This window comes from Pseudorca crassidens, chromosome 3 (genome assembly GCF_039906515.1).
Source record: "Pseudorca crassidens isolate mPseCra1 chromosome 3, mPseCra1.hap1, whole genome shotgun sequence".
Taxonomy (NCBI): Eukaryota; Metazoa; Chordata; class Mammalia; order Artiodactyla; family Delphinidae; genus Pseudorca; species Pseudorca crassidens.
Genome location: NC_090298.1, coordinates 161,126,111 through 161,145,693, shown reverse-complemented (window position 1 = coordinate 161,145,693; position 19,583 = coordinate 161,126,111). Strand labels below are relative to the sequence as shown.

The 19,583-nt window shown below is 54.1% G+C and overlaps 1 protein-coding gene across 3 annotated transcripts; it reads right to left on the bottom strand.

The window, feature by feature from the left end:
- Positions 1-14,293: 14,293 nt before the first annotated feature.
- TMEM59L (transmembrane protein 59 like) lies at positions 14,294-19,328 on the bottom strand. Of its 3 annotated transcripts, none has more exons than XM_067733287.1 (8): positions 19,080-19,328; positions 18,009-18,168; positions 17,814-17,923; positions 16,521-16,586; positions 15,847-15,949; positions 15,382-15,499; positions 15,162-15,279; positions 14,294-14,916 (listed from the first exon to the last, which is right to left on the bottom strand). In XM_067733287.1, exons 1-8 carry the CDS (start codon positions 19,239-19,241, stop codon positions 14,788-14,790), a joined length of 966 nt encoding a protein of 321 aa, XP_067589388.1. In that variant the 5' UTR covers positions 19,242-19,328; the 3' UTR covers positions 14,294-14,787. The 3 variants fall into 3 exon arrangements, with proteins under 3 accessions (XP_067589388.1, XP_067589387.1, XP_067589389.1); XM_067733286.1 differs by having other exon boundaries at positions 16,521-16,673; positions 19,080-19,327; XM_067733288.1 differs by lacking the exon at positions 16,521-16,586.
- Positions 19,329-19,583: the final 255 nt, after the last annotated feature.

Here is a 19,583-nt window from a genome sequence, read left to right as displayed (position 1 = left end):
GGGGCGGGGCCTGCTCTGCGGAGGGGCGGGGCCCTAGGCGAGGGGCGGGGCCGGGTCTGAGGAGGAAGCGGGTCCTGGGCTGCGAGGGAGCGGGGTCTGCGGATGCGCGGGGGAGGGCAAAGGCAAGTGCCGGTTCTGCGGGAGGAGGGGGGGTGGGGCCTGGGGAGAGGGGCGGAGTCTGGGACGAGGCACGGTCGTGGGTCTGAGGAGGGACAGGAGACTGGTGGGACAGGGACAAGGGGCGGGGGGGCATAGTCTACGGAGGGACGTGGCCCGAGTAAGGGGAGGGACCTGTCTGGGAGAGACTGGGCAAAGGAAACCTGTGCGTGTGGGGGCGTGGCCTGGGGGGGCGAGGAATGAGGCGAGGGTGAGACGCAGCTAGGAGTAGGGGCAGCCCGACCGTTTAGTGCTGCACTTCAGGAGCGGGGTTGGCTGTGGGAAAGGGGAGCGGCGGAGCCGAGCCGAGATGAGAGGAAGGACATGGAGAAACTGGTCGAAGAAATCTGAGAAACCCCCCTCTCTCCTTCCAGGGTCACTCCCTCGCCAAGACCTCCCTCAGACTCAGGAACTCACCTGGTGCCCAGGCCTCAGACTTCCAACCCATCTTTGGGTCCCAGCCCTCCCCCATCTTCCCAGAGCCTCCTCTCTCCCATCCAAGAACCTCCACCTTCAGATTCCAACATCTGCCCTCAGATCCCCAAACCTCCTGCTTCACCCTCAGTTGTGGTTCCCATACCCCCAAACCCCTGCCCTCAAGTTATCTCCCCCATCCTCTGCTCAAATCCCAACTCCACTCCCCCAAATCCTTGCCCACAGACCCTTCAAACCCACACTTACACCCCCAAAGTCCATTCCACCAGACCCAACCCCCTGGACATCCCAGCTCCAGTGCCTCAAACACCCCTGTCTTCAGCCAGGGCGCGAAGTCCTGCATCTGTTTCCCTTTGTTCTTCCTTCTTGCCTCCCTTTCCTCTCCTCCCTTCTGGACCCCATGGAGCCCAGAGCCAAGAAGGTAAAGTTTCCAGAGCCTTTGAGACCACCCCCCACCCCACCCCCAACCCACTGAATGCCTAGAATCTTCACCCTGGAAGGGTCCAAGCTTCCAGGATTTTCTCTCCAGCCTTGAACCCATTTATTCTTTCACCTTCTGAGTTGGAAAACCCTCCCTTGTGCAGCCTCAGACAGGGTCCAAGGGTCCAAATGGGGCTCAGAGCCTTCCTGCAGTCAGCGCTGGGGAAAGGGGCTGGACATGGGGCTGGAGGGCCCAGAGGAGGAAGCAAGGGGCCTCCCTGGGTGGGCTCCTTCAGGTAGAACCAGACGCAACTGATCCATCTCCAGCAGAGGGTCGGGTACACAGTAGGTACTCAATCATTTGTGTAAAATGCTCAGGACACTGGAAGTTGATAGATACTAGGTGCTGAAGGGCCCTGCTAACTCCTCCAGCACACAATAAGCGCTCGATAAATATTGAATGTGTGAGAGCATGAGCAGCTCACATTCCGGCTAGCTCTGCACACATCCCCTCACCTGCCTGTAGTCTGCCTGCCACTTGAGCCTTTTTTCCGGATGAACCACATGCAGGCATCAAACCCCGCTCAGCAGAGACCTTCAGCTCGCACGCCCGACACATACAGCTGTAGGCAATGGCATCCATGTGCACCCACACTTCATAAACACACAGATTTGACCCACATGTCAGACACATAGTCAAAGATAAGCAAGAAGAGGTTCACTGGGCCCCTGGCTGCGTGTTTACAGGTAGCACACTGCAGACGCATGGTCTGTGGACACACTAGTTACTTCAAGATCACATAGCACAGGACAGCCAGTGCAAAGGCCCTGAGGTAGCATGCCTGCAGTGTTGCCTGGTGGGGGAAAGTGAGGGAGAGGAAGAGGGAAGGAGAAGATGAGGTGGGCAGCCACGAGGGGTGGTCTAGGTCATGGAGGGCTTGTGGACCACTGTGGAGGCATTTTCCCTGTGTGAAATGGGCGGGGGGCTAGTGAGCAGAGGGAGTATAACCAACACTGACAGTTGGAGGCAATATCTTGACTTAGAGACATTACTTAGGAGGTAAGATTTCCTGGCCAAAAGATGGTGCTCATCCCATGGTGGTGGCCAGGGAGGAATGGGAGGCGATCCTTGCCAGGATGTACTTTGCAGGTGGAGCCAACAGGTGATACAGCAGATAGGATGTCGGGGGGCAGGCAGAGCGAGGCCAGGGATCCCCCCCAGGGTTCTTGGCCTGAGCCCAATGGGCTGCAGTACCTGGAATGCATCACGGGCAGGTGGGGACAGAGAGGACCCAGGAAGGTTACTGCACACAGTCATCCAATAATGATGACCCACGGTCTGGCAGAGCGCACAGGCAGGGACATGGCAGACAGCGTCTGCAGGCCTGGCCACCATCTGGCCCACAGCTGGCACAGCTCTCCCAGAGGCAAAGGCCTCACCACCTGCTCCCCGCTCCAGACCAGCTGTGGGACTCACGGCCCCAGGTTGGAGCTGGGAGGCCTCCTTATAACCTCCAGGTGTTACAGAGGAGGAAATTGAGGCCTGGGGGATAGGAGATGCCTTGCTTTCCTACATCCTCACCCTGGGGCCTCATCCACCCTGTCTGCCCTTCACCACTGAGTGGCCTCAGAGCAAGCTGCTGACACTCGGGCGCCTCCTTCTGCTTCTCTATAAACTAGAGAGGTCACCTTCAAATAAATTCTCACAATCTTTGCTATTACCCTTAGTTGCGCATCAACTTCTTATGAGCCTCGAGGCCTTGAGTGGGTTGCTCCAGCTCTACACGTCAGTTTTCCCATCTTCAAAATGTCCTTGTGGGACAGAGCAGAAGCCCGGATAAAATAAACAATGTACAGGGCTCAGGGCCACTCAGGTAGTAGATCCTAACTCCATGCCAGCGGTGGGCATCTCCCCTCTCCCACACTCACTCTTCGACCCTCAGCCCTGCTTGATTTTTCTATCTAACAAACTCTGCATTTTAGGTTTCCTTGTTTTAAAATGGAGATATAATTCCCATGCCGTAAAATTCACTATTGTAAAGTGTACAATTCAATGGCATTCAGTGCATTCATGATGTCATGCAATCAGCACCTCTATCTAGTTCCAAAACATTTCCATCACCCCAAAAGGAAACCCCATCCCCGTTAGCTGTCACTCTCTGTTCCCACTCCCTCAGCCCCTGGCGATCACTAATCTGTGTCCTGTCCCTATGGATTTACCTATTCTGAACATTTCATATAAATGGAATGACATGTGTCCTCCTGGGTCTGGCTTGTTTTATTTTATTCAGCATAATGCTTTTGAGGTTCATCCACATTGTAGCATGTGTCAGTGCTTCATTTCTTTTTATGACTGGGTAATATGCCATAGTATGGGGATTTCCCTGGCAGTCCAGTGGTTAAGACACTGCAATTCCACTACAGGGGGTGTGGGTTCGATCCCTGATCGGGGAACTAAGATCCCACATGCTGTGCGGCACGGCCAAAAAAAAAAAATTCCACAGTATGGATGGACCACGTTTTGTTTATTCATTCATCCACTGATGGACATTTGGGTTGTTCCTCTCTTGGCGATTGTGACTAGTGTTGCTGTGAACATGCGTATACAAGCATCTGTCAGAGTCCCTGTGTTCACTTTTGGGGGGGCACATACCTAGGAGTGGAATTGCTGGATCACAGGTTAGCTCTATGAGGAATTTTTTGAGGAACTGTCTTGCATTTTCTTTTCTTTTCTTTTCTTGTTTTTTGGCCTCATGGCGTGCGTCGCTTGCAGGATCTTAGTTCCCCAGTCAGGGATTGAACCCGGGCCCTCAGCAGTGAAAGCGCAGAGTCCTAACCACTGGACCACCCGGGAATTCCCTGCATTTTCTTTTCTTCCTTATCCTCTGTCATCTCCTCAAGGGATGGGGACTCTGTTTTCTTCCTAGCCACTCCACAGAGCCCTGGGCAGCACCCAGAATGTTAAGTAAATACACGATGCATGAACAAATCAATGTGACTATTGGCTGAACAAGAACTCTTAGGTTCTCTGGGTTCTCAATTTCCATATATGTGAAATGCGAATGGACTCAATCCTTCCCTTGGTAAGAATTAGTCCTGGGCTTCCCTCGTGGAGCAGTGGTTAAGAATCCACCTGCCAATGCAGGGGACACGGGTTCGAGCCCACGTCCAGGAAGATCCCACATGCCACGGAGCAGCTAGGCCCATGGGCCACAACTACTAAGCCTGCACTCTAGAGCCCGCAAACCACAACTACTGAGCCCACACGCCACAACTACTGAAGCCCATATGCCTAGAGCCTGTGTTCTGCAATGAGAAGCCACCACCATGAGAAGCCCAAGCACTGCAACAAAGAGTAGCCCCTGCTTGCCGCAACTAAAGAAAGACTGTGCACAGCAACGAAGACCCAACGCGGCCAAAAATAAAATAAATTTAAAAAAAAAAAGAAGGAAAAGAATTAGTCCCCCTTTCTCCAAAAAGGCTGTGAGCCTGACACTCAGATGCCCACGGTGTAAGCACCATGGTTTGCTAACTCGCCCCAAGCAAACAGTCACCAATTCTGCATTTCTTCCTCCCACTGCTGCCTCCACAGATGCTCAATGGCCAGAACCTGAACAGCAGAGAAGGTCAAGTGCAGAGATGGGGAGGGGCTCCTGCAGTTACACAGCAATGGCTTTGGGCTCTGCGCCTTAAGGAGTGGGCCGTCTGGGAGGCTGAGACAGAGACAGCTCTGGGGAGCCCCACCTCAGTTGGAGCACTGGGGGCAGACGCCAGTCCACAGCCAGGCAGGGCCAGGACTGCTGCTTAGAGGTGAGCCAACCCCAGGGAACCTCATGCAGGGTGGGCAAAGGAGGCCCCAGTAACTGATCCCCAGTGGAAGTGGGCTCTGGGCGAGGGGAGGAATCCCAGCTTCCTCCGTTGTTACTATTAATAACATAGTAGCCACTATGGGCCAAGTGTTGTGACATGTCCTCCCAGAAGCTTCTTCCTATGAGCCAGGGGTCCTGGTAGCTCCCCAGGACCAAAGTCACATGTGAGTGTCCGGCAGAGCCCAGCCTCAAGCCAGATCCAAATCTCACCTCGTTTCAAATCTACACTCTTCACAGCTGACTCATCCCCTCTCAGCCTCAGTTTTCTCATCTTTAAAATTGGCGTACACCCAAGGGACGTGAAATCGGGTGTTTAAACAAATACACATGTACACATGTTCACAGCAGCATTAGTCACGACCGCCAAAAGGAGGAAACAGCCCAAGTGTCCATCAAGTGACAAATGGATAAGCAAAATGTGGTCCATTCATACAATGGACTATTACTCAGCCATGAGAAGGAATGAAGCTCTGACACATGCTATAACGTGGAAGAACCTAGAAAATATGCCGAGTGAAAGAAGCCAGACACAAAAGGTCACCTTTTGTATGATTCCATTTATATGAAATGTCCAAAACAGGCCAATCCTTAGAGACAGAAAGCAGACTGGTGGTTGCCAGGGGCTGGGGGAGGGGGGTGGGGAGTGGCTGCTAATGGGAACAGGGCTTCTTTTCGGGAAAAATGGAAATGTTCTGAACTAAACAGAGGTGATGGTTGCACAATATCGTGAATGTACTAAATGTCACTGAATTGTTCACTTTAAAATAGTTAATTTTAGGGAGTTCCCTGGTTGCCTAGTGGTTAGGATCTGGTGCTTCACTGCCAAGGGCCTGGGTTCAATCCCTGGACGGGGAACTGATACCCCTCAAGCTGCGCAGCAAGGCAAAAAAAAGGTTAATTTTGCATTATGTGAATCTCACTTCAGTGGGAAAAAAAAGGGGAGGGGCATAGAGACCACTTCCTTCCAGGATTGTGAGCGGGGCTCAGTGACAAATAAACATAGTTGCCCTTTATCTTGCTCTCTCGCTGTCACCCCAGCCGGCCTCACTGCAGCGCCCCCTTGAAGTCAGATCTGCACCGGGTCCACCTTCTCTAACTTTACCTGCCGTCTAGAACGTTTCCTGCCTGGGTCACCCTCCCGGGCCACCACCATAGCTATACCTCCTAAGATCATACTGGGTACTCGGTGACCTCCAGACTTTGACCCTCATCCTCACAACAACCTTGCGAAGTGGGGAAAGTGAGACTCAGAGAGTGGAAGCATCCTGCCAAGGCTCAGGAGCAGGAAATGGAGCCCCCAATCTCCGACTCCGAGGCTATGCCCTCTCCAGCACCCCATGCTGACTCCCTCTCCTCCTTTTCTTCAGGCATTCAATGAGCACTTATTGACAGCTTCCTATGCCCCAGACCCTGTGACGGGCACGGAGTACATGCTCCAGACAAGGCTGAGACAGCCCTACCCCCAGGAGAACAGTCTCGCTGAAAAGAAATTGAACAAACACCCTCACTGTACTGGGTTGAATGGTGTCCCCCCAAAGACATGTCCACCTGGAACCTCGAAATATGACCTTTTTTGGGATAAGGGTCTTTGCAGATATAATTAAGGTAAGGATCTCGAGATGAGATTATCCTGGATTGGGTGAGGGAGCTAAATCCAATGACTTGTGTCCCTAGAAGAAGAGGTAAATCCAAACAGAGGGAAGGCCATGTGAAGATAGAGGCAGAGATTGGAGGGATGTGGCCACAAGCCAAGGAATGCCTGGAGCCACCAGAAGTTGGACGAGGCAGGGAAGGATCCTCCTCTAGAGCCTCCAGAGGGAGCACAGCTGCCGACACTTTGATTTCAGACTTCTGGCACGGCAGAAGGGCTGGTCAGTGTGGTCTCGTGCACCCTCCCATGTTCTTCAAACCCACCACAGGTCTCTTCCTCCAGGAAGCCTTCCTGGCTGCTCAGCAGAGACCCCATTTCCCCTCTGCCTAGTCTGGCTGCCTAGCCTGTGTCCAGATTGGGGCCTTGCCATGTTTCCAGCCTCTTGAATCCAGCACTGACTGGCAGCAAATCTGTCGGTGAATGAATAATATTTTCTTGTGCTGGCTCTGCTCTGGCTTTCCTTCGTTGCTTCCAGCCTTGCAGCTCTCTTGGGCCTCCCAGTGTCCGCACTATCACCCCAGAACCCAGCCCCCACTGGCTTCTCCTACAGGGGGAGAGGGTCCCCAGCCCGAGCTCCCTGTGTGTGACTTCTTCTAGGGAAGAGCAGAAAAACCCAACATTGAAGACAGATGGAGCCGAGTTTGCACCTTCTCTGCAATTTTTTTTTTTAAGTTACCATTTACAGAGTGTTTTCAATGCCCAGAACTGTGCATTCTCATGTATTCTCACCACACCTCTGAACGGTTATTAGTGTCCCCATTTTAGAGATGGAAACGTGATGGCTCTTACGCTCATCTGGTGGGAATGTCAACTGGTACAACCACTTGGGACAGCCGTTTGGCAATATTTGCTAAAAGGGAGTATTTGTACACTCTGTGGCCTAGCAATTCCAGCCTTGGGCATTTTACGAGTGTCCTGGGGCTGCCACAACAAATGACCACAAACGGATGGTTTAAAACAGAAATTTACTCTCTCACAGTTCAAGAGGCCAGAAGTCCAAAATCAAGAGGTTGGCAGGGTTGGTTCCTTCTGAGGGCTCCGAGGGAGAATCACGCCTCTCTCCCAGCTTCTGGTGTTGTCTGCCATTTTTGTCATCCCTTGACTTGCAGCTATACCACTCCAATCTCTGCCTCTATCTTCACATGCCCTTCTTCTTGTGTCTCTCTGCATATTCATTTCTGTCCCTAACCAAGACACTCTCACTGGATTTGGGGCCCACCTTAATCCAGTTTGATCTGGATTCTTAGCTAAATTCCATCTGCAAAGACCCTATTTCCAAACAAGGTCACATTCTGAGGTTCCAGGTAGACATGAATTGGGGGGGATTTGGGGCACCACTCAACCCACTACAGGTATCCCTCCAACAGAAAGGAGGACAGGGATTCACCAAAATATGTAAACATAAATGGTCATAGCAGCCCCAAACTGGAAACAGCCCAAAGGTTCATCAACAGGTTGATGGATAAACAGACAACGACATGGTCAGTGGTGGAATACTATGCAACAAGGAAAAAGAATGACCCACTACTACATGTATCCCACAAGGGATCTCACCAATGCTAAGCAAAAGAAACAAAAAGGACACGTGTTGTGATTCCATTTACTTGAAATTCACAAACAGGCCACACTAAACTGTGGTGACAGAGGTTGGGCCAGGGGGCCACCTGGTGGGGATCATCAGGGAGGCAAATCAGTGACCACAAAGGGACACGGGGCCTTGGGGTGATGGAAATGTCCTATATCTTGATTATGGGGCAACAGGGGGGATTACATTTGGCAAAATTCATTGAGCACTTAACATGGCTGTATTATTAAATGTAAAGTTTGCCTCATTAAAGCCGATTTATTAAACAAAAATAGGGAGTTCCCTGGTGGCCTAGTAGTTAAGATTCCGGTGCGTTCACTGCCGTGGCCCAGGTTCAATCCTTGGTAGGGGAACTGAGATCCTGCAAGCTGCATGGCGTGGCAAAAAAACAAAAACAAAACAAAACAAAAAAACAGGTCAGAGCTTCCCTGGTGCACAGTGGTTGGGAATCCGCCTGCCAGTGCGGGGGACATGGGTTCGAGCCCTGGTCCGGGAAGATCCTACATGCCGCGGAGCAGCTAAGCCTGTGTGCCACAACTACTGAGCCTGCGCTCTGGAGCCCGCGTGCCACAACTACTGAAGCCCGTGCATCTAGAGCCCGTGCTCCGCAACAAGAAAAGCCACCGCAATGGGAAGTCAGTGTACCACAACGAAGACTAGCCCCGGCTCGCCGCAACTAGAGAAAGCCCGTGCGCAGCAAGGAAGACCCAATGCAGCCAAAAATAAATGAATTAATTAATTAATTTAAAAAAAAAAGCAGGTCGGATGGAGCCAAGGGGACAGAGGTCAGATGTGGGGCTGCCTGTGGGAAGTGACTGGAAGCGGGCACAAGGAAGCCCCTGGGGGCTGGTGTGTACTCTGTATTTGGGTCACAGGAGTGTTACCATTCATTGGGCTGCACAGTAAAAATGGGTGCACCTTGCTGTTTGTAAGTTACATCAGATTGAAAAGAAAAAACCTGGGGCTCAGAGAGGTAAGTAACTCACCCAAGGTTCCCTTGGAGCTCTCACCACCTCCTGGAGCTCATCACCACCTCCTGGTCTCATCACCCCCTCTCTCCATTCAATCAACAAGCACTTATTATGCACCTAGGGATTCAACTGTAAGCACACGAGACCCGATCCCCGTCCTTCATGTTCCAGAATATTCTGGAATGTATATTCTAATGGGAAGGACAAACCTGAGACATACAAACCAATCAATGGCCAAGATCTTTCCAGATGTGATCATTGCCATGAAGGCAATGGGCTGAGAGTGACCGAGCGGGGAAGGACTGCTTTAACCAGGAGGTTGGGGAGAGCCTCTTTGAGGAGGTGATGTCCCAGCTTTAATAAAGCAGGAGACAGAATGTTCTAGCGTGTTCTGGGACATTCCAGAACATTGTGGAAGGGCCCAGAATGTTCCAGAATATTCCAGGTGGAGGTACTGTGTATGGTTCAAGCCGGGTGCCTGAAAGAGCCTGAGGAACAGAGGTGAGACCACATTGGCTGGGTTGACATGGGCAAGGCTTGGAGCTAGGAGGGAGCGTGTTGACAAAGATGTATTGACAGCAGCCTCCTCAATGTGTGGGACACAGCTGTGACCGAGACTGCTACAGTGTCGCATCATTTATTAAACCAATCATCACACAAGCAAAGAAGCCATAACTTAATTGTCAACATGATAGAGGCTTGAGCTGGAGCGTAGTGAGTTAGGGGGGCTGGGCTGAGTCACGAGTTCAAGGAGAGACATTCGGGCTGAAAAGTTGGCTAGGAAGAGATCAGAGTCTTCCAGCCAGAGGGAACAGACTGTGTGGGGACTGTTGGAGCCACAGGAACCTGGTGGGACTGGGTGTGAAGGGGGTGGTGGGCAGCATCACGTGACACAGGACCCCTGGAGACTTCAGTTTCCCTGTTGGGCTCACACTTGGCCCCAAGCAGGGACTTAAGCAATCCTCAGCTGGGATCTGACTTAAGCAATCCTCAGCTGGGATCTGGCCTGCACCTGCCCCCCTCACAGAAGAGAAAGACATGAGTCCCCATTCTTCCCTCCAAGATCTTGCAGAGTGTCTCCAGGGACGCCTCCCTCCCTCCCTTCCCACCCCTAGGCCCAGAACTCAGGCCTGTCGCCAGGGAACCAGGACCGCAGGTTGCCATGGCAACCCTCACTACCCAGACACATGGGCGCTCCTGCTTGTTGCCATGACACCAGCCACCCACCCACCTTCCACCAGGCCTGCACTGGGGTACGAGAGGAAGGCGGAGGGAGCGGCAGAGAGGGTGGCATCCCAGATGCCTTGCGGAGCTGGGGGGAGGGCTGGGGACAGACGAGGAAACTGAGGCTCAGAGAGCTGCAGCAAGTCAGGACTTATCTGTGGGTAAGCTCTGTGGACACCTGCCCCTGGGAGGAGCCTCTGATGGAGGTGAAGGGCTCCCTCTCTCCTAAGATTCCAGAAGAGTCTTCACTTGGCACTTGAGGCCCCTTCTCCAGTGAAGCCCTCAGAACGGCAGGTTATGTGAGTAGGTATTACTTTTCTCTGAATGTACACACACACCTTCAACACGCATACCCGTGCACCTGGGACACCCTCCCTTCTCCCCGGATTCTACCCATCCTTCAAAGCCCAGTTCAGCTGCCACCTCTTTCAGGCAGCCATCAGTCACCACCAGCTTGGAAGGGAATCCTCTCTCACCTCCACACATCTACAGGGCTCACAGTTTCTACCCGCACCAAATGGCGTTACGCATTCCACAACTATGAGGGATCCGATCTGGGCCCAACCCTGGGCTGTTCACCGGGGTTTCAAGAACTAATGCACTAGGGACTTCCCTAGTGGCGCAGTGGTTAAGAATCTGCCTACCAATGCAAGGGACGCAGGTTCGAGCCCTGGTCCGGGAATATCCCACATGCCGCAGAGCAGCTATGCCCGTGCGCCACAACTGCTGAGCCTGCACTCTGGAGCCCACGAGCCACAACTACTGAGATTGGGTGCCACGCTACTGAAGCCCACGTGCCTAGAGCCACCGCAATGAGAAGCCCACGCACCGCAACCAAGAGTAGCCCCCGCTCGCCGCAACTAGAGAAAGCCCGTGCGCAGCAATGAAGACCCAATGCAGCCAAAAATAAATTAATTAATAAATTAAAAAAAATAATTAATGCACTAGGGAATTCCCCAGTGATCCTGTGGTTAGGACTTCATGCTCTCACTGCCAGGGACCCTGGTTCAATCCCTGGTCCGGGACCTAAGATCCTGTAAGCCATGAAGCAAGGCCAAAAAAAAAAAAAAAGATTTAATGCACTAGACACACAGCAGCATACAAACAAAGCTCTCTGCCCTTGCAACTCAGTCTTGAGAGAGGGGAGGGAGGACAAAGAGACTGGGATCAGTCACAACTTTTCAGTTCCAAGGAACCCAACACAAACTGGCTTAAGCCAAAAAATCAAGGACAAGATGGCTTCAGGCACAGCCTGATCCAGGACTTCCAGCAAAGGCATGAAGATACTGTCTCTTTCCATCCCTCTAGCTTCGGACTGACATTCTCCCAGCTCAACAACCCCACTTAACAGGGCATGTCTCTCTCCCAATAAATCCCACCAATACCAGAGGAAGCTTGGGTCATGCTGCTCAACTTCCCCTGAGCCACATAGCTTTGATCAAACCAAACCAGAGTTCTGTTAGAGAGCAAGATGAGGGTGACAAGGTGACAGGTAGATTCCTACCAAGTCTATGATGGTGTCCTGAGCAGAGGGAGCAACTATAGCAAAGGTCTGGAGGCTGGAACATTGATGTCCCTTATGTCTTCAGACTAAAAGTTTGGAGGAACATAAGAGGTGGTGGCTGCCAGCTTGGTGAGGATTAAAAGCCCTTAAAAGGTAAGCAGAGGAGGTACTTCCCTGGTGGTCCAGTAGGTAAGACTCTCACGTGCATGCCGCAACTAAGAGTTCACATGCCACAACAAAAACAAAAAAATCCCGCATGCCACAAGTTAAAAAAAAAAAAAAAGAAAAGGTAAGCAGAAGAAATTAGGTGGTGTCCGAGGGCAACAGGGAGCTTGTAGGAGAGGGACAAGGTCAGACTTGTGTAGAGAATGGATGTGACTAGGTGAGGCTGCTTCTGGGGTCTGAGAGGGAAACAGGAAGACACCCAAGCAAAAATAATTACTGGTCACCTGCTCCACGTCAGTTCACATGTGAGATCCTAGGGAGCGGCCTTCCTGGAGCTCATAAAATTATGTTAAACGAGGCTGACATTGAAGCAAATAATTCTTAATCGACTGTAAATGTGGTAAGCACAGGGAAGACGAACGGGGAGCTGAACATGGGTATAACAGGGGATGCTGGCCGAGTCTGGGGTGGTGGGGATGTCTTTGGTTGAGGATGAGCCCTTTTTGTTGAGAACTTTGGTAGAACAGGGCTTCCAGGGTGTTGCTGGCAGAGGGAGATGCAAGTGTAAAGGCCCTGGGGCTGGAAGAAACAAGGTAGGTTCGAGGGATCCAGAAAGAACCCATGTCAGCAAGGGACAAAGCCTCTGTAGAAGTGGTTGGAGATGCTAATTGGGCCAAGTCATGGGGGTCCTTGTTGGTTCATGTGGATATTTGGGCTCCTCATGGCAGCACTAGACCCCAGAATTAGGGTAATCATTTAAATAGATGATGGTGATCATTGCACAACATTGCAGATGTACCTAATGCCCCTGAATTGTACTCTTAAAAACTGGCTAAAATGGCAAATTTTATGTGATGCATATCTTTTACCACCACGAAAAAATAGAGGAAAAACCTTAAATGTACATCAACTCAAACTAAAGAACCAGGAAACAGTCCTTGAGTCGCACTAGCCAGGGCTGTGCAACACCATGTGGCTGCGGGTGGCGCAGAAAGAACGTTTCCGTCATCACACAATGTTCTGCTGGGCAGCGCTGGCCTGCCATCACGTCTCACCTCTGCCCAGGTCTTATTTCCTGGTGACATTCCCGGGGCTGCTCTGAAACCCTACACTGGGCCCAGAAATGTACTCAGGGGCCTAAATTGTCTTTATGTTGAATCCTGATGCTCATGATATCAGGCAGGGTCCTGGCAGCAAGCAGGAGCCAGTCAGAATGGAAGATTCAGGAGAGCAGTAATAAAGGGGATATTTACAAAGGCACAGCAGGGTTGGGTAACGAACATGGGGTGGTGCAGCACACAGGATGGGCAACAGTGGGGAGCTGTTAACACGCCCAGGCTGAAGGCTCATTTGGTGGAGTTGTGGCATTGGGTTGGAGGATGCAGGGAGAGAAACAGGGAGAGAAACTCCCAACTTCTCACTCCTCCTTCCTTCCACCTCCTGCTGGTGGCCCCCCGGCTGACTCTAGCAGAGGCTGAGGGCCCAAGTGAATCAACTTCCCAGGACACCGGGCGGGGTGAAGGGTGGTGGGGCAGATCATCAGCCCCACTCAGCTCTCTCTAACTCACCTTCCCCCAACCAGTCACTCATCACCCACAGGCCTCCATCAGACCTTGGAAATCTGTGCCACATTGACCACCATGTCCCTCATCCCAAACTCTTCCCAGGAGATGCGGCCCCCACCAGCCAAGAATCTCTGGTTGCCAGCAACAGAAACAACTCTAGCCTACTTAACCAAAAGATTTACTGGGAGGATCTTGGGGAGTCTGCAGAATGGACAGGAAGGATGGAGTGCCATGGCTGTGGCCTCATCAGGGTGGGCTGTTCCTGTCCTACAAGACTCCTCTTGAATGCAAAGTGCGGGAAAGAACGCCAAGTCTGGACCTCTTGAGTAAGGAAGGGGAGAGAACCTGTGGACAGGACCCTGAGACTGCCCCCAACGGGGCAGAGCTCCATCCCAAAAAGAAAGGCGGATGGAAGCCAGGTGGTGACAAAATTAACAAATGTCCTCTTCAAGATGTGACCTGTCCGTTTCACAGGAGCCACGTGGAGGCCCAGGACCCACCTGGGCCAGGCAGGTGGCCCAAGCCGCTTATCCAGAGTCACCCCTAGTTAGGAATGTGATGTGCGCTGGGTAGCAGAGGGGCTGTCCTTCCAGGTGTCAGCTGGTTCTCATCACTCAAGCCACGGGGAGTTCCCGAAGTTCACCTCCCGCATCTCAGAAAGGGCCTGGTGGGCAGGGGTCATGGCCACGTTCAGGCCAGTCCCCAAGAGACAGGTGGAAAGACCAACAGAAGCAGGCTCAGTCCAAGATGGGTTTTGTATCATGGTTTATTCCTCCCGACCACCATGCTGCAACTCCCAGCATGGCGCTACCCACCACCTCCCCTCTTGGGGGTGGGGGGCCTCCTCTCACGAGGCTACATCTCCGGTGGTGGGGTGGGGAGAAAGGGGGAAGCCCTGGAACGAAGCGGCTCCCCTGTGACCTCAGCCCCCCAGAGGGGAGAAAGGAGGAAGGACGAAGGCAGCACAGAACTGGCGTTGAAATACTCAAGAAGCTACACGATAGAAGACAAAAGTAACACGCTCTGGGGAAGCGGGGTGTGGAGGAACCAAGGTCAGATCCCGCCCCCCAGGAGGGGCAGGGCAACCCCAGGATGGGGGGAGGGGGAGGGGAGAGGGGTGGGACTGGGAAGAGAAGAAGAATTTGGGGAGAGGAGGAGCCCAAGGACCGTCCCACCCTGACCCGGACTCCTAGGCAACGGGCAAGTGAGACCCAAGGAGCTCCTGAACTTGGCAATGGAGGCCTACAGCTTGGTCAGGTCCAGCTTCAGCTTGTAGGGCGGGGGATTATCTGCAAAGGCGTGCGACGGGGAAGGGTACAGGGGCCAGTCTGGCTCTACCATAAAGCCCTTGTGCTGCTCCAGAGACAGGGGCTGCAGGGGGAGGAAGAGGGAGCGAGGGCTATGAGTCCCCAACCTGGCAAGGCTCCTTCCCACCCCTGACCTGAGGTTGCCCCTACTAAGGGTGGGAGTTGTTTCCCCCATTTCATAAGGGAGTGAAGAAACTTGCCTAATGTCACGCAGCAAGTCAGGGGTCCCTGCCTCCATGGGAGAGGGGGCAGCCCTATCCAGACGAGGGAGCAGTTCTCCTCCCACCCCTGCCTGTGGGCCCCGCCCACCTGGAACTTGAGGTGCTGGCCGGGTGCGGTCACCAGGGTGGAACAGCTCAGCCACAGCATCACCAGCACGGAAAGAAAGAGGCAGCAGGCCAGGATCCAGCGAGGAAGCCCGGATCGCCTGCCCCACCCCGCAGGCACGCTCAGTGGCCCTAGTTGGGCCAGATAGTCACTCCCCTCTGGCCCCACCCCCCCCCACCATCCCCAAGGTTCTGCAACCCACCGGGACATGCAACTGAGGAAGTCGTTGTCCTGCAGCTCATCGGACTCCACCTTGGCCTTGCTGCTGGTCTTGACTCGAATCTTGGCCTTCCTTACCTTGTCCAAGGGGCCTACAGGGTCTGAGAGAATAGGTCACCTCTCAGCAGCCTCCAGGCCTTCGCCAAGAGGCGACAGCAGCCATGGAGAACAGAAAGGAGGCCAGGACCTGGGGCAATGGGGCATGGGATCCTGGAATAAATCAGAACCCTGAAAGATGGACCACGGACCCCTGGGAGATGAACCATGGAACCCTGGGAGATGGACCATGGAAACGGGAGATGCACCATGGAACCCAGGGAGATGGACCAAGGAACCCCAGGAGCTGAGAGATGGAAATCCCAATCCTCAAGGGTTCATTTGTCAGGAGAACCCCTTGTGACAGTGGAGCCACCTGTGGAAGGAACACGGGTCTAGGCTTGGACCTTACCAACATGCACCTCCAAGGCCTCAGGGTGGGATCCCCGCCAGGTCACCTCCACTCGCTGCAGACGGGCCCCCTCGTGCCCCAGGCTCTCTACCACAGGCTGGGTCTGGGCCAGGAACAATACAGCACAGAGAAGCCCTTTAGAAAGGCACCATCTTGGCCCTAGGAGGCATCTCTCTGTGCCCCCTGTAGGTTACATTGTCCCAAGCCCAGCTGGCACCTAGTTCCCCTGGGGACAGAGAGGACACCCTCTATGGAGCTGTGAGCTGTGATACCAGGGATGCTGTTCCCTGCTAATATGGGGCCCTGATTTGTCTTGCTCCTAAAGTAGGGATGTGATCCAAGGCATGCCAGTAGAATCACAGGGATTGGCTGAGAGGTTATCACATGACTGAACCAGGGCCAATCAGCTCAGTTAAAACCTCAGAGAGGTTGTCATCTAGAGCCTCAGGCATCCACCCTGCTGTGCGGAGGGATGTGCTTGCCTGAGAATAAAGCCACCAAAAAGGACAGCAGAGTCCAGCAGTGGAGTGAGACACTGAACCCCTGGATCCAGCTGTGCCTGAAGCTTGTCTCCTGTGGACTTTGCATCCCATGAGCCAAGAACCAACTCATCCCACCTTCTTAGCCTGACCACCCAACCACTACTCTAGTGCGGCCCCTGCCAGAGCCCTCACCTGGAACACCACCACCTTCCCATTGTCAGTCTGCAGGTAGTATGTCCAGGTGGAGGAGACGAAGCCCTGCGCCGAGTTGACAAGGTCATTGCAGAGGGTGGAAAACAAGTCCAGGAGCGAGAGGGCCCCACTTGGAGCTTCCAGAACTTTTCTCTGCCAGGGGGAGGCCCAAGGCACAGAAATGTCACCAATGTAGGGCATTAACCAGTGGGAGGGGAGCTGGGAGAATTGATTGTGATCAAAATTCACTAAGTGGTTTGAGGCAACAGGGCTTCATACAATGAACACAGACCTCAGCACTGTATTTGGCTGACTGTGTGCCCTTGGGAAAGTGGATTGCCCTCTCCGAGCCCTGAAATGGGGATGATTCTCTTCCCTCGTGGGGTTGCTATGAGATTTCAACTAGACAATGGTACAAGTGCCTAACATGTAGTAGCTACTATTATTAAAAATATCACCATCATTGTTCTTATTTTGACAGCATCAGGAGAGAACTCAGAATAGGAAGAAATGATAGTGCACTGTGCTTTTATGAACAGTGAAAGCCTGGAAGGGGTGGAGGAAAATGAGTGAAGAGGGAAAAGGCTTTCTGGGGAATCCCAGCCCATGCGTTTCTGGCTGTGATGAAGGATTTCCTGTGCCTCAGCTTCCCCTGATGCAGCGTTTTCTAGACTCTCTCACAGACTATGATAGGTGAGCAGTTATTATTTCTCCCTGGAGTGGGGGGAGGGGTACTACCTGTGTGCCTGGGAGGCTGCTCCCTGCACCTCCGTTCTGAGCCACCCCAGATGAGAGTGGCCACTTGTTCCTCAAGAGGAACGTGATTAGACCAGTAGCTGGCATGTAGGTGGTCAGTAGTCAGCTCTTGTGGCACTGAAGATGAGGGAGGTGAGGGGTGGTCACAAGCCCTAGTGGCACTGGCTTTAAATCCCACCTCTGCACAGCCCTGTGTGACCTTGGCCAGTTGCTCTGTGGGCATGAAATGAGGATGACACTGTCTCAGGTGCCTCCGGGTGGCCCAAGGAATTGAGGACAGGCTGAGGTCAGGCCTGGACCAGGACAAACGCTTGCTAAGTAATGTAAACGGTGGCTGTTTTGGCGGCAGCAGGGGAGGGGAGGGGGAGAAGTCACAGAGATGATAATTGAGTCTTGGGATGTGAAATGGCTTAATCAAGGACACCCAGTAGGCCCCGAATGGAATGGAGAGCTTCAGAGACGCTGGATGTGAGTGCAGATTTGGGGGGTAGAGGAGAGGGGGGATGGGCCTGGGGCCACAGGTGGGAGGGCGCCCACCTTCTGCTCCAGCTCAGGCTCGGCTTCGGGCTCCGGCTCTGGATTCTGGCTCCAGCAGCCCTCGCTGCAGGCCTGCTGCTCTGTCTCCTTCACGTAGGCCTCCACACAGGCTGCAAGAGGCAGGAGAGGGTGACTGGGGGCACAGCCCTTCCCAGGCCACCTCTCCCCACCCTGGCCCACCCATCCAGCCCTTACCGGCTTCACACTCAGCCTGTGTGGCATTGGGCTTGGAACTCCTGGCCACGAATCGGCAGATGGAGAAGAGGCGGCAGCCTCGCTCACAAGCACTGATCAGGACGGCCCTATTATGCGCATTCGCTTTCCGGGACTCAGTGGGGTCCTCCTCCAACTCCTCCTGGAAGCGAAGATGTGGGGTTCAGGCCAGGGGAGGGGCAGGAGGAGGGCAGCGCTGGAAGCCCTCATGTGAGGAGGTAGAAGATTTGATCCCCCCCAGACCTTCTAAGGAGTTTGGGATGAAGTTGGGGAGGAGGCCAAGCATATTAGCAGGGGCTCTTAGCTCTGATGAGGAGAGAGGGAGAGGGGGCTTGAGAAAGAATAAACAACGGAGGTTGCTGGGTTTGGGTAATGGCTGGAAAACTGGGGAAGATCGAGGGAAATGGTCCCCCCCCAAGGCTCCAGGGAGGAGGGCTTCTCAGGCCTGAAGAAGGAGGGGGGGCTCAGAGGAGGTTTTGTCACCCTTCAGGCCTGGGAAAATTGGGATCCGACTGGGGGGGCATGAGGATAGGAGTGGGGGCTGGTAGCTCTGAGGGGGGGAGGAGGAGGATGTGGAAGCTGCTAGGGTAGAGGGGGAGGAGAAGGGGACTGTCAGGCCTGAGGAAAGTGGGGGTTGGACGCCCCAAGGGTCCTTGCGCAGCAGTGTGGAGCCAGAACCCTCTAGGTAGCATCGGGAGCCCCAGTCTCCTCCCTGCCTCAGGCTTGGAGAGACTCCAGCAACACCGAATTCATCGGAAGGACCCGCATCCCTAAACCCTCCCCCATCAGAGGGACCCCACGGCCCCTCCCCTGCGGGAGGAACATCCCCATCCTCATCGGAGGGACCCCCGACCCCTGAGCTCACCACCATCGAAGGAACGCCAGCCCTTCCCCCACCAGAGGGACCCACCCCCATTGGAGAGCCCCCTTCCCTGACCCCTTCCCCCTCCGAGGAACCCTTGTCTCCCACTCCGAATGGGGGGAATCGCATCCTCAACCCATCCCCCATTGGAGAGATCTCTGGTCCTCCCGCTGGCGCCGCATGCGCTTCACCTGAGCGGGCTGCGGATTAGGGTAGCGGTCTCGGCACCGCAGCTGGCAGCTCTGCGTGTCCCCGAGCTGCAGGGCGAAGGGGTCGCGGGCAGGCGGCGCGGGGGTGGCGGGCGGAGGCTGCAGCAGCAGCAACAGGAGCGGCATCAGGGCGACCGAAGCCATGGCCAGGCCGGGCGCAAGGAGCGCGGGGGACGCCGGCTCCTGGCAGGCGCGGAGGATGCGGCGGCGGCGGCGGGGACCGGTTAGCTGACGTCACCCGAGCGAGGCAGCCTGGGAAGGGGGGGTGGGGGATGCGGAGAACTGGCGGGGGAGCGGCGCTGCGGCACCGTGAGGGTGCGGGCAGGGCGAGGCAGGTGGATCGTGGCCCCTGCCGTCTGTCCCATCTCGGGGGTGCCATGACACCTCCCTAGTATCCACGCACGAGGGATCTCAGCCATCGCTAGGGGCCAAAAGGAAACAAATAGTGTGGTAGGATGGGGGAGAGATCTATTCTCCAGGGAATCA